The following is a 16,117-nucleotide window of genomic DNA, read 5'->3' as shown; positions in this document are numbered from 1 at the left end:
GTACAAGTACAAAGTCTAGACAGGTTATGAAACACTATAGCAGGATCTGCGCAGCTCAAACTGCCCAAAACTTCTGTGTATCAAGCTGAAACTCTGAACTCATTTTGCACACTGCAGTGTAAGTGAACACCTGCACAGATCCATCAAAGAATAATTTTAATATTTTATCAGGCTTTTTTTTGCCACTTATTGGTATTTGGGAACACACTTTGTGAACCACATTTGCAATAAAGCCAACACCCTAAAACAATGGTACCGCTATCTTTGAATTCGTGCAAAAATTCACAACACCAAGAACAGCAGAAGGCTCTGTGCAGGCCATTGCATTTGTGAAGCCTTCCAGTCTCCTGTTTTATCTCACTGATTATTGGTGCTACCAGAAAAGCTGCACTCATTGCCTGGTAGGCAAGAGCAAGAGAGGAAAAAATTCACATGAAAGCTAAGTTGCTAGATGCAACAGTTGGTTTTCGCACTTAAAGCTACAGTAGATGCCTGCCCACCAACCCAATCTTGGCAGGCACATCACAGGTTCAGAGCCATGACATTTTATTCTATAAAATGTTGCAACTACATTCATGTCTTCATAACAACAAGACTGTATTGAGCAGTTATGCTTCTGAAGCATTTTATACTAGGTATAACAAATAAATCCCAGCATATCACCATGTGTACATATGCTACAGTAAAAGATAAACTGAAATGATCCCTGAAAATTCCTTCATACGGCTGCATATCCTAAGCCTGCTGCTTTATTTGCAGAAGCAGCTATTTCCGCACAACTTATCAAAACTTCATACTTCAGTTAAGAAGACCAGAATTTCTGAGGTAGTAAGATGTGAGGAAATATAATCTAACATTTCATCCTCATATACTGTCCCCTATTTGGAGGCTGAGATGCAAGCTTCACAGATACATAACAGATAATATGATGTGCCTGGATGGTGAGGCCATGAACCATAGGAATGGAATGTATACCTAAATGTCCTATCAAGAAAGTCCCACTTTAAGTCCCAGATTTCAGAGAGAAATCTGCTCAACTGTCTCCCACTGAAATCAATGGGACTAAAAATGCTTATCTTTGAATTATGGCCAATCATCCTTATTTGCTGGCTTGCAATATGTAGTTTAAGTAGAGGCTGCTTTTTAAAATAACCTATACAAATCACTTCAGTTCAGGCAGAACCTGTATGAGTTAGCAACAGCACAATCTGATACACGTCTACTCAAAAGCAAGCTCCAAGCGAGTATAGGATTGCAACCCAAGTTGTCTTTAATATTTAGCTGAAACTGTAACATCGCAAAGCAGTTATGGCATAGCTTACTATATCACGCTGCAATCTTATTTATGCACACTTATCTGGAAGCAAGCCCCATCACACTCAATGGGATTTAGTTCTCAGGAAACCTGATGATGGTGAACTGTTGGTCAACCAATGGCAAAGCAATCCAAATAAACAAATGTTTTCGATGGCCGAGAAGACCTAAAATTGACAGCTGCTCCCACTACTCTGCACAAGCCATTGCACAATTCAAAATTATGACACAAGAGAATTTTACAAAAACAGATTTCACTTAGTTCCCCCTCGCCATTTTTTATTTTACAAAATGCAGCTCCAACATCCATGGAAGACCTATGGGAAAAGGCTTCCTTTCTTCTCCGAAGCCTTTTATACTAAGAATTCTTCTCTCGTAAGCTATCTACCTTCCGTCCCACGAAGGGGTGTGTGAAGTTACCTGCATTTTTTCTCTGGCACACTGAAAAGCAGTTCTGGAGCAGGAACAATTTCTAGCCAAAAAAAAAAAAAGAGCCATTAGAGGAAAGGTTTAAGATGCCTCCAGCTCTGGTCTTCTTCCATGGAGGACTGCAGCTTCATTTTGTAGGAGGAAAAAAGAGTCCAGGAAAAGCTGCATGTGATTTAGTGCCATGCATATTTTGGCCCCCGGCTCCCTGAGAAGCTAGATACACTTAACATCAACACGGAGGCTGAAATAAACAATGGTAAAGAGACATCAATGTGGGCATCTCATTGTACAGCCTGTACATTTTAAGACCAATGCTGCCAGTCCCTTCTCAGCTCCAGCACACCTACACTTCATCTATTATTTTGCAGCCCTCCCACACTTATTTGCTTTGCCCATTACTGGCTGTTATCGCAAGCAAAAAAAGAACAAGAAAAATAAATGTCCTCCAGCCATTTAGCTACAGGACCCTCCAAATCACAGAAGATGAGGGACAGGCACTAGTCAAGGTATGAAGTATTATGGGTGGTTTTGGCTCCACAACCAGATGTGCCTATAAAAAGGTTGTGTTGATTTGACCTTTTGTATTATTCACTACAGCTCTGTACATACTAGCACAGAACCTTTGGGGAACTAGAACAAAAATACCCTAAAATAATAGTTAATATAGCAAGTTTTACAGGAAGTATGTTTCAGCAGGCTTACTGCAGTAGGCGTTCCATTGAGAAGAAAATGAACTAAAAAGGGAGTGACTCATTCATACAATGTACTTCAGAGAATACTGCACAAAAGGGATTTGGGAGGAAAGGGTTCTAAAGCAATGGGTAGATACTTAAGAGTTTGCCTGGAAATCCAATCCCTTACATTAAGTGAAAGTTTTCCCACAGGCAAGAGCAAAGAGTTCAAACCTATTTCAAAGAGCTCTGATCCCATCACCCAAACAAACCTGTATGCTCTTCCTTCATTTTCTGCTATGATACATATTTTGTCAAATATATTCAGTACCTATGAGATAGTTACAATTTGTGCCATCAAGCCTGCAAAAGGAACAATGTGCTAAAACTGCATTAGAGTAGGTCAAGAGATGGAAGGATTTGGAAAACGTAGTTTCTGTCTATCACAGAAGCAGCCTACATTTTATAAGCAACCATAAGGCAAGCAAGTTTTGGCCTTGATTACTGATCTCAACTTTAATGAAGAAACTGGCCAAATAATATTAACTCTTTGTGCAATATTTTGCCCAACAAACTTGGCTGGCACTCATACACTACCCTCCATGTCAGAATCAGAATACTTGCCATCCCCTAAGATGTTGTTGTTGTTTAGTCGTTTAGTCGTGTCCGACTCTTCGTGACCCCATGGACCAGAGCACGCCAGGCACTTCTGTCCTCCACTGCCTCCCGCAGTTTGATCAAACTCACACTGGTAGCTTCAAGAACACCATCCAACCATCTCATCCTCTGTCGTCCCCTTCTCCTTGTGCCCTCCATCTTTCCCAACATCAGGGTCTTTTCCAGGGAGTCTTCTCTTCTCATGAGGTGGCCAAAGTATTGGAGCCTCAGCTTCACGATCTGTCCTTCCAGTGAGCACTCAGGGCTGATTTCCTTAAGAATGGATAGGTTTGATCTTCTTGCAGTCCATGGAACTCTCAAGAGTCTCCTCCAGCACCATAATTCAAAAGCATCAATTCTTCGGCGATCAGCCTTCTTTATGGTCCAGCTCTCACTTCCATACATCACTATTGGGAAAACCATAGCTTTTACTATATGGACCTTTGTTGGCAAGGTGATGTCTCTGCTTTTTAAGATGTTGTCTAGGTTTGCCATCGCCTTTCTCCCAAGGAGCAGGCGTCTTTTAATTTCGTGACTGCTGTCACCATCTGCAGTGATCATGGAGCCCAAGAAAGTAAAATCTCTTACTGCCTCCATTTCTTCCCCTTCTATTTGCCAGGAGGTGATGGGACCAGTGGCCATGATCTTCGTTTTTTTGATGTTGAGCTTCAGACCATATTTTGCGCTCTCCTCTTTCACCCTCAATAAAAGGTTCTTTAATTCCTCCTCACTTTCTGCCATCAAGGTTGTGTCATCTGCATATCCGAGGTTATTGATATTTCTTCTGGCTATCTAAATTCCGGCTTCGGATTCATCCAGCCTAGCCTTTCGCATGATGAATTCTGCATATAAGTTAAATAAGCAGGGAGACAATATACAGCCTTGTCGTACTCCTTTCCCAATTTTGAACCAATCAGTTGTTCCATATCCAGTTCTAACTGTAGCTTCTTGTCCCACATAGAGATTTCTTAGGAGACAGATGAGGTGATCAGGCACTCCCATTTCTTTAAGAACTTGCCATAGTTTGCTGTGGTCGACACAGTCAAAGGCTTTTGCATAGTCCATGAAGCAGAAGTAGATGCCTTTCTGGAACTCTCTAGCTTTCTCCATAATCCAGCGCATGTTTGCAATTTGGTCTCTGGTTCCTCTGCCTCTTCGAAATCCAGCTTGCACTTCTGGGAGTTCTCAGTCCACATACTGCTTGAGCCTTCCTTGTAGAATTTTAAGCATAACCTTGCTAGCGTGTGAAATGAGTGCAATTGTGCGGTAGTTGGAGCATTCTTTGGCACTGCCCTTCTTTGGGATTGGGATGTAGACTGATCTTCTCCAATCCTCTGGCCACTGCTGAGTTTTCCAAACTTGCTGGCATATTGAGTGAAGCACCTTAACAGCATCATCTTTTACAATTTTAAATAGTTCAGCTGGAATACCATCACTTCCACTGGCCTTGTTATTTGCAGTGCTTTCTAAGGCCCATTTGACTTCACTCGCCAGGATGTCTGGCTCAAGGTCAGCAACCACACTACCTGGGGTGTACGAGACATCCATATCTTTCTGGTATAATTGCTCTGTGTATTCTTGCCACCTCTTCTTGATGTCTTCTGCTTCTGTTAGGTCCTTACCACTTTTGTCCTTTATTATGGTAATCTTTGTACAAAATGTTCCTTTCATATTTCCGATTTTCTTGAACAGATCTCTGGTTCTTCCCATTCTGTTGTTTTCCTCTATTTCTTTGCATTGCTCGTTTAAGAAGGCCTTCTTGTCTCTCCTTGCTATTCTTTGGAAATCTGCATTCAATTTCCTGTATCTTTCACTATCTCCCTCGCATTTTGCTTGCCTTCTCTCCCCCGCTATTTGTAAGGCCTCGTTGGACAGCCACTTTGCTTTCTTGCATTTCTTTTTCATTGGGATGGTTTTAGTTGCTGCCTCCTGTATAATGTTGCGAGCCTCCACCCATAGTTCTTCAGGCACTTTGTCCAGCAAATCTAAATCCTTAAACCTTAAATCTAAATCCTTAAATCTAAATCCCCTAAGATAGGAGGATATAAACAAAAATACAGAAAAATAGTACCTGCTTTCATTCTACATCATCGTAACTGCATAGCTGTACTCTAAAGAGGCATAACAAAAATCCACTGGTGTGTAATAAAGGTACTTTGAAGATACTATCATTTACAGAAGCATATAAGTGGCAGCCATTCATGGTTATGAAACAGCATTTAAAGTTCTGAAGTAGCAGCGTCCCTAGCCAACACTGAGACTGAAGCCATAGCACAAAATGACCACAAAATTCTTCCAGAGGGGCAATCCTGAGTATATAAAGTGGCTGCTGAAGCTTGAAGTTACAGATTAGACAGACCAGAAATTCACATATCCCTTTAAGCATAATATTTTATATATATATATATATATATATATATGAATAAAATCACAACTTCTGCAGACAATATCAGACAATAGAGTAACACAAAGTATAAAACATTGGTTATTTTTTAATAATTACAGTTTTGGTGCTTAAAGGAGAAAACATTGATGATCCTCTGCCAAATAGAGCCTCACATTTTGCTTCACTAAAACATAAATCTTTGTGAAGCACACTTTTGTGGCTTACAGTATCATTTACCACTGAATGTGAAAACAAATATGAATTTTTTCTAATCCCTTATTGTTATTATTATTATTTAAAAGCCATATGGTTCAAGTATTTCTAATCATTCGTGTTTTCACTCTGAAACTTGCAGTTGACTTTGCCTGAAATCTATACACATTTACCTGGGAGTAAGTACCACTGAACTTTACTTTCTTATAGGTATAAAAAGGTAAAGGTAAAGGACCCCTGGGTGGTTAAGTCCAGTCAGAGGCAAAAATGGGGTGCGGCAGTCATCTCGCTTTTCAAGCCAAGGGAGGCAGTGTTTGTCTACAGACAGCTTTTCGGGTCATGTGGCCAGCACAACTACACTGCTTCTGGAGCAACGGAACACTGTGATGAGTGCCAGGGCACATGGAAATACCATTTACCTTTCCACTGCAGGGGTACCTATTTATCTATTTGCACTAGTATGCTTTTGAATGGGTAGGTTGGCAGAAGCTGGGACAGAGCAACAAGAGCTCACCACCGTGTGGATTCGAACTGCCAAACTTCTGATCGACAAGCCCAAGAAGCTCAGTGGTTTAGACCACAGCCACCCGCATCCCAAGACTTTCTTATAAGCAGGCATGCACAGGATTTCATTATTAGGAACAATAAACAAGCTGCACAATTCTGAATTGTCATAGCTCTCAGAAGTCTCACTGGAACCGGTAGCATCGAATGCAACATACAACAAAATAATAATAATCAAAAATTCATATGGGAATATCTTAAGAAATAGATTTTCTTATATCTCTGTATAGTTAGAGATGGTATGTTAATACACAGATTATCACAGGACTTTTCAGTGTGTGTGTGTTTAATGTTCAAAAGCCTTTTGGAAGCCCAACTATGCCACGTCTACCTCATTAAAGACCAACACAAAGTTTGTTCAGCTTCACTGAAAGCTTCATCTTGCTTCAGAAATCCTTTCACACTTTATTTTTGTCTTGTTGGCCAGCTGAAGGCTTATGAATCTTGTAAGAACCTGGAATGTTGGGCAGGGCAGGGGGAGTCCAAATTGGATGACATTATATACGGAGGTGTCAGAATCAATTGTTGAAAGTTCTTCAAGGAATATGCCCTGGTCATCCTCAAGGATGTAGATAGGGTTCTGTGAGATCCACCAAAGGTAATGTGGAGCCTGGCCATCTCTGGTGGTGAAGGTCAGCAAGGAAGAACATGGTGAGCCACAAAAATTAATGCCTCTCTTGATGAGGGTAGGATTTCTCCTGTACTAAGAGGTGATGATCTGCCCACTTTTTAAAACTTTAGACAGAGATAGCCTGGCCAGGTTTAAGTCCACATACAACATTTCTTTTGGAAAAAAGTTGTGCAACATGTGGTGGCTGAACAGCTATAGGCATTCCTGGATTTAAAAAATCCTTCCTTGATCTCTGTCCATCTGGTTTCCAACCTGGATATGGGATGGATACAGTTTTGACAGCTCTGGTAGATCTCTATTCTGAAATATACATGGGAAATTTTTCCCTATTGATCTTGCTCACCCTTTCTATGACTTCTATGTTGGACTTTCTGACAACTTTTAACTTGCATCTCATGCTAGATCCTGTGGCCTCCCCTCCAGTCAGCTTCATATAGAAATAGAGAAGTACTGTATTATCTTACCACGATCATCATCATTATCAACAACAACATTGTTGTAGTAAGCAAAATACATTCAAGTCAATCACAAATCAGTTCAGTACAATAGAGAATCTTCAAGGACATAAATTACAGCACAATTTCATCTATAACTTACTCTAGCTGTAAAATAAAGCCTGCAATTCTTTATTATTATTCAATCTACTTTGAAAAGAAATTTCAACTTACCTGTCCTTTACGTGGTGCTAAAAAATTCACAACTTCCTCAACCATAACTGGTATATGCCGTTGTTGATAGTCTTCATTGTCTACTCCGCCATTTAAGTATTCATCACCATGCAAATGCAATTTTTCTTCAGTTTCACATTTACGGGTTAAAGAAGAGTGTATATTTTTTACCCATGTACCTAAGCAATTTGGGCTAGATCTAACTAAACTGTGAAAAGGAAATTGGTTGCAGGTCTTGCATAAATACAGCAGCTGGTGCATATTGTAGGTAAGTTTGATTGAAGGGCAGGGTATAAAAATAATAAAACAAAGAAGCCAACCTGGGGAAAAAACATATTAGAAGTCAAAATTCACATTTTTAAAATGGCTTGTATTAAAAGAACTGTATAAAAGCAATAGTAATTTGTTTTACTAATCAGCACAAAAAGATTTCAGTGCCAGTAAATGTTGCAAGATGCTATTTAACATATGCCACTAATGATGCTATTGTATTTGGCCAACTCTAGTACTTGCAAGTACTCCACTAGCATAACTTTACAACCTGAGCATCTGTTACAAATTCAACTGTTCTCAATCACAGATCTATTCAAATATAAACCATATTGACATATATGCCTCATTGAACACAGTGTAGATTGGGGACGCCCAAACTGCTCCTAGTTCAAAAAGATTCAAACATAATTGGGTCAGTATTGAGCAGTAGCCAGAACATGATGCTTGGATAACAGAAACCCTGCTTTGCAGTCTGATTCAGTCATGAAGTTCACTGACTTGCTCTGGGAAAATCACTGTCTCTTAGTCTATATTCCATCTCAGAGTTGGTGTTAGCAAAAATGAGCTAAGAATTTACTCTGCAAAATACTATTAAGTATATAATACCTTTCCAGGATGAAGCTTATAAATAGAAGGCAGACATTATCATGGAGAAAAATATGGAGCATATCCTATGTTTGCAACCTCATAGGATTGCCTGAGTGCTACATAAACATTTCATTGTACATTCTTGTTCTCAATCTACATCATGGTAGCAATACATGAATGTTCTTTTAGAAATGGGATTCTTTATGCGGCTTGAGGATATGAACTGTCTGCTTCAACATTTGAAACCTACTACAGTCATACCTTGGTTCTTGAATGGAATCCGTTCTGGAAGTCCGTTCGACATTCGAAAACAAAGCCATGGCTTCCGATTGGCTGCAGGAGCTTCCTGCACTCAAGTGGAAGCCGTGTCAGACTTTTGGGTTCCAAAGAACATTCGCAAACCAGAACACTCACTTCTGGGTTTGTGGCATTTGGGAGCCAAAACGTTCGAGTCACAAGGCGTTCGAGAACCAAGGTATGGCTGTACCTGGCCTGCTGATCTATGCAACATATTAAATGGGTTTATGAGGTGGCTATGCTTCAGATGATGAGATGCCGCACTGAGACCTCCGGGTAGAGGGCAGTACATAAATTCAATTAATATAATAATAATAATAATAATAATAATAATAATAATAATGCCCTCTGAATTGCAGTTTTTGTTTGTTTTTTTAAGGCATATTTGCCTCAGAGGAATCTATCCCAATCTGGTGGATTTGAGCAATATTGCCCACTGTAAAACATGCCACTTTGGGGAAAAGTTTTAGAGTGGGTAGTAGCAGCTCAACTCAGGATGATGCTGATTATTTAGATTATTCCAGGCTGGGTTCAACCTAATTTCAGGACCTTGTTCACCCTGATAATGACATGCACCAGGAGGGTGAAACACAATCCTACTGATTATCTTGTGTTTTTCAATACCATCAGCTATGATACTTTTCTAAGCCACGTCATTAGACTCCCATTTGTCATCTCCCTCCAAATCTTTCTCCAGAATCTGCCACTCCAGGTCTGACACTGAAAGCGCCAAGGGACTCATGACAACTGCTGTCCAATACCATGCCTTCCGATTATATTGTCATCCATGTTATTTCACTTTAACATCATACTACTGGGAAAGATCATCCATTCAGTACACTGAAAATACTCAACTTTATCTCTTGTTTCCACCAGCCAACCCCAGGGGGGATACTATGGAAACCCCGAATCAGTGTCTAGGGACAGTTCTAGTGTAGATGCAGGTGAAAATCCAGTGACTAGAAGTTTTGTGGCTCTGGACATAGATATGCAATCTGTTTTGGATGGAGTTAACACTCTCATAGAGTAGGCCAGACCCAGCAAGCTCTTCTTATGTTCTTAAGAATCAAGTATATATAAAAGTCCAACTGGATCCAACATTATCACTGAATGGCCAGGTTACATAAGTTCATGAATGGCCATGAACACTTTTACCAGCTTCAGATGGTTCACCAGCTACAGCCCAGCTAGCCTCAGTCATCCATGCACTAGTTAGAACTAGGCTGGACTATATAATGCTGTCTACACAAAGCTGCCTTTAAACGCAGTTTGGAAACTAACTGGTGAAAAATGAGACTGCCAAAATGTTTGTAGGAGGAGGATTATGAGTAACAGTTTGCAATTTGTTTCCAGACTCAATTTAAAGTGCTGGTGTCAAACTCTAAAGCGTTAAATGATCTAGTACCAGGTTATCTGAAGGGCCACGTCCATCCATATTAAACTAACTGAGCCCTAAGATCAGCATCTGCAGTCCTCTGCTTTCTGCCCCCCCCCCCACAATTAGTAAAGATTACATTGGCAGGGTCTTCCAAATGTGCAACTGCCTTCCGACTCTTTCTCATCACAAGCAATCTTTGGAAGGTTCTTTTTTATTGTACAAGGATTTTTCTGAGTATCTTTTTTTTTGCTTTTGCAATGTTGTTTGGTGGTTTTGTTACTGTTTCTGTTATTTTTATTCTGTGAGCCACCTTAGAGAGAAATATTTTTAAAGGCAGTATATCAACAATTAGAATAAATAATGGGCTTAAATTGACTGAATTGTTGGATTGCAGTCTACAGCTTCCCCGACAGTAAAACCCTCAAGGGAATGCAAGTGTGCAAGAATACAGAAGCTGAATGGAAAAAGAACAAATGTCTGTTGAAAATGTTAAAATAAGGAGGTAGCAAGAAAAGTGCAGGAATAGCTACAAGGAACCTATGGAGATCAGGCACACTAATAGAAGGCTGCTGAAAAGAGAATGGCATGACAGCCCAGTGACTGCTGAAGAGGCCTTGGGGAAAACGGATGGATTGTCCACATTTCTGCTGCAGGTGCAAGGAAATAATTTCCTTCCAGTTCTCCAATACATTTGTCACAGCAGTGTCAGACCTCATAGCATCTCTTGTATCCTTCTTCTTTGCAGCTTGCAAGGATTTCCCCCTCAGCGGCTATCCTGCTATCCGGAAGCACAATTCAATACAATGCTGACTGCTATGAGATCATAGAATGCAGGGCAAATGAGTTCCATTAAGTTTAGTAGAGCATACTCTCAAGTATGTATACACAACTGAAGTCTTAGAATCAAAATATATACAGTGGTACCTCTGGTTACAAATGCTTCTGGTTACGAACACTTCAGGTTACGAGCTCTGCTAACCTGGAAGTAGCTGCTCCTGGTTGTGAACTTTGCCCCAGGATGCAAACAGGAGGCGTGTGCGCACAGCAGGAAGCCCCATTAGCAAAAGCACGCCTCAGGATAAGAACGATTTCATCTTAAGAACGGACCTCCAGAACGAATTAAGTTTGTAACCAGAGGTACCACTGTAGTTGGGAAAAGCTGGAGGTCAGGCAGTATATTATAACTGGAATACAGCAGGTTCCTTCCTTTTGAACAGAGGTCTTTACGCTTGAAAAAATGTTTTGAGGCTTACAGAAGTATAACTCTGACAATACATGCAAATAAGCTGGAATCCCACAGAACAGCAGAGACGAAATCAACTCACATAAAGCTTGGCTTTACTTCATTGGACAATATCTGTGTTGATAAATTCATATCATAGGGCTGTGCTATTATGCACTCTGTGTGAGGCTTCTCTTAAGGAAGGTCTGGAAACTGTAGTTAATGCAGAAGTTGGGTTGCTGAGTGATGCAGCCAACCATATGAATGTTACACCTTTCCTCAAACAACTGCACCGATTGCCAATATTTAGAAGAGTCAGCTTATGTCTTTAGGATTAAGGCTGGTTGTTTCTCTGAGCTGTCTGGAAGCTTGCTTGTGTGTTTGTATGTTTGGTCATGTACCAGGGTACTGTGAGAAGCTGAAGGAGGAAGTGAGTTGGAGAACACAAGCTCACATCTATTTGGAGAAAATATAGTATTGTGGGGCACATAGCAAGAAGATGTAGATTGGAGAATTATATTATGCCTTTGGACAAGGAGTCTGAGAACAGGATGCAGACATTGGAGAGCCCAGGGGTGCATACAGAAAATGCTCAGGAAGCATCATCTACAGCAGGGGTCAGCAACCTAAGGCCCATGGGCCAGAAGTGACCTGCGGAGGTCGTTTGACCGGCCCACGAGCCGCCCCTGAACTGAGCTGCCCACTCACATGCTGTGCTAAACTGGCGCGGCGCAGGGACTCGCTTCCGTGGCACCGGAAATTGTGTCTGCGCAGACGCCAGAAATCGCAGGCTCCCATGCACGTGCGATCTGGCCCACAGAGGGATCTCCGCAGGACCAGTCCGGCCCAGATAAACCTTACTGACCCCTGATCAGCAGCTTCCAGGCTTTCCAAACCTGCTCTCTGAAGTATCAGGTGTGCATACCCTAATGGAAGCTCATCACCAGTAGGCTACTTAGCTCGGAAGAAAAGAGATGCTAACAAAACACTGCAGGCAGAGATAACACACTTGAAGGACCTGGCACAGAATCTCTAGCACAGGTTGATAAAAGTATCCTTTGGGGACTAGTTGACTTTGTCTATACCTGCAGCCAATGAGGAAAAGTCCTTGGCATCAAAGAGTAGCACACAAGCAAGGATGACAAATATAGGGAGCATGAACAATTAAGGAGTGTGAGAGCCCTCCAAATGAAAGTGACATCAGGTGGAATTCTAACTGAACAATGGTTCTGAACTTTATTTGAGGATAAACACTGAAATGTGGCTAACCTTGAGTCAGAACCAGATTTGAATCCAACAAGGGGGTAGTAGTATGTAATGCAAGCTCCTATTGTCAGAGAAAACAGTGAAAGCAGTCTCCTCTGTACCAGGGTAAACGTATCCAACTTCATCAACAATTCCTTATAAGGCTTGGTTTTCAGACCCTTGATCATCTTGGTCACCCTCTCTGCACACGTTCCAGCTTGTCAATATCCTTCTTAAATTGTAGCGCCCAGAATTGAACACAGAATTCTAGGTGTGGTCTGACCAAGGCATAATAAAGTGGTACTATTACTACCCCTGGTTGTGATACTTCTGTTGATGCAGCCTAGAATAGCCTTAGGGTTTTTTGGTGCTGCATCACTGTTGACTCTTGTTAAGCTTGTGGTCCACTAAGACCCCTAGATTCTTTTCACATATACTACTGGCAATGTTTTATTAGTGTAGCTGGTTCTTCCTGCCTAAGTGCAGAACCTTACATATGTCCCTAGTGAAATTCATTTTGTTAGGTTTGGCCCAGTTCTCCAATCTATTAAGGCCATCTTGAATCCCTGATTTTGTCTTCTGTGGCACTGGCTATCCCTCCCAGTTTGGTGTCATCAGCAAATTTGATGAGCGTGTCCTCAATTCCTTCATCCAAGTCATTTATAAAGATGTTGAACAACAACAGACCCAGGACAGAACACTGTAGAACTCCACTTAGCACTTTTTTGCAGGATGACGAGGAACCATTAATGAGCACTCTCTGGGTTCGGTCAACCAACTACAAATCCACCTAACAGTTACCTCATCCAGCCTACATTTTACCAGCTTCTGCACAATACCATGGGAGACTTTGTCAAAAGTCTTACTGAAGTCAAGATACACTACGTCTACAGCAATCTTCTGACCCACCAAGCTTCTAACTATCAAATAAGAAATGAGATTTGTCGGGCACACAGATTGTTTGAAAATAGCAAGTGGGAAAATTTGGGTTTTGAAAAATTGAGTTTCACTTAAGGGGCAGAACAGAAAAAGAAGAAAATGGACAGACAAAACATCAGAGAGAAGTGGAAAAATAAATTCAAAACAACAGGAAATGACAAACTGAGAGAACTATCACAATCTACTATTTGACTAGCAAATGTTAACTGGCACCATACCATGTATTCAACTGGTTAGGACTGGGTTATATTTAAGTATGGGTGTATGGGAATTATTCAATAATTATTAGTTGTTTGCACTACTTGTCACAAGAGTTGATTGTGTTAACCTTTTTTAACCCACAGTGTAAATGTTTTTTTTTCATATTCATTCTACTCAAGATGGACTACCAACCTGCTTTACCTCACACATAGTTGAGAACGGTGTGTATTAGCACTTAAGAAATGCCACACAATGCATAAAAAGCTAGCGCAAACAGGGGGCAACTGGGGGAGCGAGTGCTTCATTCTCGCCTCAAGAGCCATGTTGGCACAATCATTCGTTCTTCTACACCTCGCGTTATTTTTAAAGGAGCGTTTAATGTCGCGACCGCTCTTTGCAGGCTCCAGACAAGGAGTCATTCGCTTACACGTGGAGGGGGGGGTACATGTCCGACGTTACTCACTGCAAGAGGTGGAGGGAGAGTGGGGACGAGGAGGAATGTCTGACCACCACCTCTATTACCTTAGCAACGGGTGAGCTCCCTTGTGGGTGGGAGACACAGAAGGTAGGGGTCCACTGTGGACCTAGGAAGGGGGGAAAAACAAGGCTTCCGAAGTGTGCGCATCCGGAGAACAGCACGAGCCTTCCCTTCCCTCGCAGCTCGCCTCTCCACCCCCGTCCCGGCGCCTGGGGACACTCGCTCTGCGGCGGAACCTTACTACTCACAGCGCTCGACGAGGCCGCTGCCCCCCACGCTCCTCTTCGCACAGCCTACAGCGCCAGGAGCGCTGCCAAAAGGCTTCCTCCCTGCAACAAGGCGCTGCGGATTTCAGTTCCGGCTTCAGAGCCCGCTCCTCCTTTGCAGCAGCGCGGTGAGAGGGCTACGCAGGGCTTCTCCCATCCCACCCACTTCCTTCTCCCCACCCCCCACAAATACGGGACTGGGCACCCGCCCCCCTCTCGAAAGCTGCTCGATCATTGCCTGCCTGCAGTGCCTTCATTTCAAGCGGGCTCGGGGGTTGCAAGGCGGCGGTCGTGTGCACAGCGCGCACGGATTCGGAATCGGCCTCGATGAACGCGGCGGGGCTGACTCAACAAATGCACTGCAGGGATGCGCAGGTTCTCCAGCGAGACTGGCGGGATTTCCACCGCCCCCTCCATTATCTCTACGCAGACTTTTTCCTGCCTCTTTCCACAAAGCCCCGTATTTCCTTTCCTCCCGGTGGACATCCCCGCTTTTTGCAACGCGGTTGTCAGACCCAAAGCAAAATAATTAAGACGCCATCGGCAGAACCGCGGCTATCTTTTTATGAGACATCAATTAGGGATAAAGGGGCAGGTTTGTCCCAAGGGATGCTGCGGTGCGACAATATTTCGATGCGTGTCTTGTTACGTAGTAAGAGGTAACCCGTTTGCGATCAGGCTGGCCGCCACACAACCTCCCGCAGCCCATATAATCCTAACAGAGACCGTTTTCCCAACGGAGTTACTATAGGATATGCTGTGCTCCGTCTTCACACGCTTGCATTAACATACGTCCTTCTCTACCACACACATCTGTTGCAATCCGCAAACCTTAAGCCACCAGCAGATACTCTCATCAAATACTCTATTTTAAGAACATCTTAAAAGCATCTTCCCGAAGGCGCACAGGTTCCTCTGACATCTGCCAGTAGAACATCCCATCCGGAACGGGCGCTCGTTTTTCATTCAGCATTTGTACGGCTACGCGCACGAGCACAGCTACAAACAAATATCTCGTGTGAATTACTGTTTTCTCATTTCACATTTAACAAGCTCCCACAAGTCCTCAGAGTAACTGCAATTTAGGGAACAAACTAAGGAATCGCGAGGTTCACTTTTCTTGATCCTATTCAGTGCTTCAGCGGCAAAACTCATTTCTCGAACCAGCTCACAGGGCACCAGTTTGAGAAAGGCTGGCGTGTATCTTTCTAGTCTAAAACAGTATCGCCCGCCCCGCATAAAAGCAGCAGGGGGTGGTGTCAATTTCCAGCCAGCTGAGCTGGAAAAAGTTAAACCCTTCCCTGAGCATTCCTTAACTCCCAATTTCAGGCTCCTAGTTTTGCTTTTTAGTTAAAAAAAAACCTTTCAAGCGAATTGTTGGTGTCTCCTGTCCAATTTACCCCTCACTCCGCACTGCACTTGCAGCCATGCAACCTCAAGGACGTGCGCTTTTAAAGACTTGCACATAAACTTTGCGCGCTGGGCTCAAGTGCTCGCGCACCTAAAAAGACGCGTGTACGGTTAATCTCTGTGGCTTTGAGAGCTATTTTAGCTCATGGCTGAAATAAAATTTAAATTCAAGTCGCTTGTGCTAGAAGAGGCACAACCAGTCGGCGTGGGGGGAAATCATTTCTATTGAGCTTACTTTAGAGTCACTGCGTAACTGTTTAGGATAGCGCTGTAAAATCAGCGATTGA

General features: G+C 42.4%; 1 protein-coding gene across 5 annotated transcripts in view; it reads right to left on the bottom strand.

The window, feature by feature from the left end:
- The window catches only part of METTL15 (methyltransferase like 15), a 91,862-nt gene that overhangs the window by 74,600 nt on the left and 1,145 nt on the right, over positions 1-16,117 (bottom strand). The window contains exons 1-3 of one of the 5 annotated variants that reach the window (XM_053389746.1): positions 14,403-14,565; positions 7,534-7,853; positions 7,209-7,292 (exon numbers count right to left, since the gene is read on the bottom strand). In XM_053389746.1, the coding sequence (XP_053245721.1) occupies positions 7,209-7,292; positions 7,534-7,794 (345 nt within the window). In that variant the 5' untranslated portion in view covers positions 7,795-7,853; positions 14,403-14,565. Of the gene's footprint in view, positions 1-7,208; positions 7,293-7,533; positions 7,854-14,198; positions 14,298-14,402; positions 14,566-16,117 lie in introns of those variants that run through there. The other 4 variants (XM_053389704.1, XM_053389715.1, XM_053389726.1 and 1 more) reach the window with 4 other exon arrangements.

This window comes from Podarcis raffonei, chromosome 1 (genome assembly GCF_027172205.1).
Source record: "Podarcis raffonei isolate rPodRaf1 chromosome 1, rPodRaf1.pri, whole genome shotgun sequence".
NCBI classification, from domain to species: domain Eukaryota; kingdom Metazoa; phylum Chordata; class Lepidosauria; order Squamata; family Lacertidae; genus Podarcis; species Podarcis raffonei.
The sequence above is the reverse complement of the archived record's forward strand: the minus strand, read 5'-3'. Positions and strand labels throughout refer to the sequence as shown.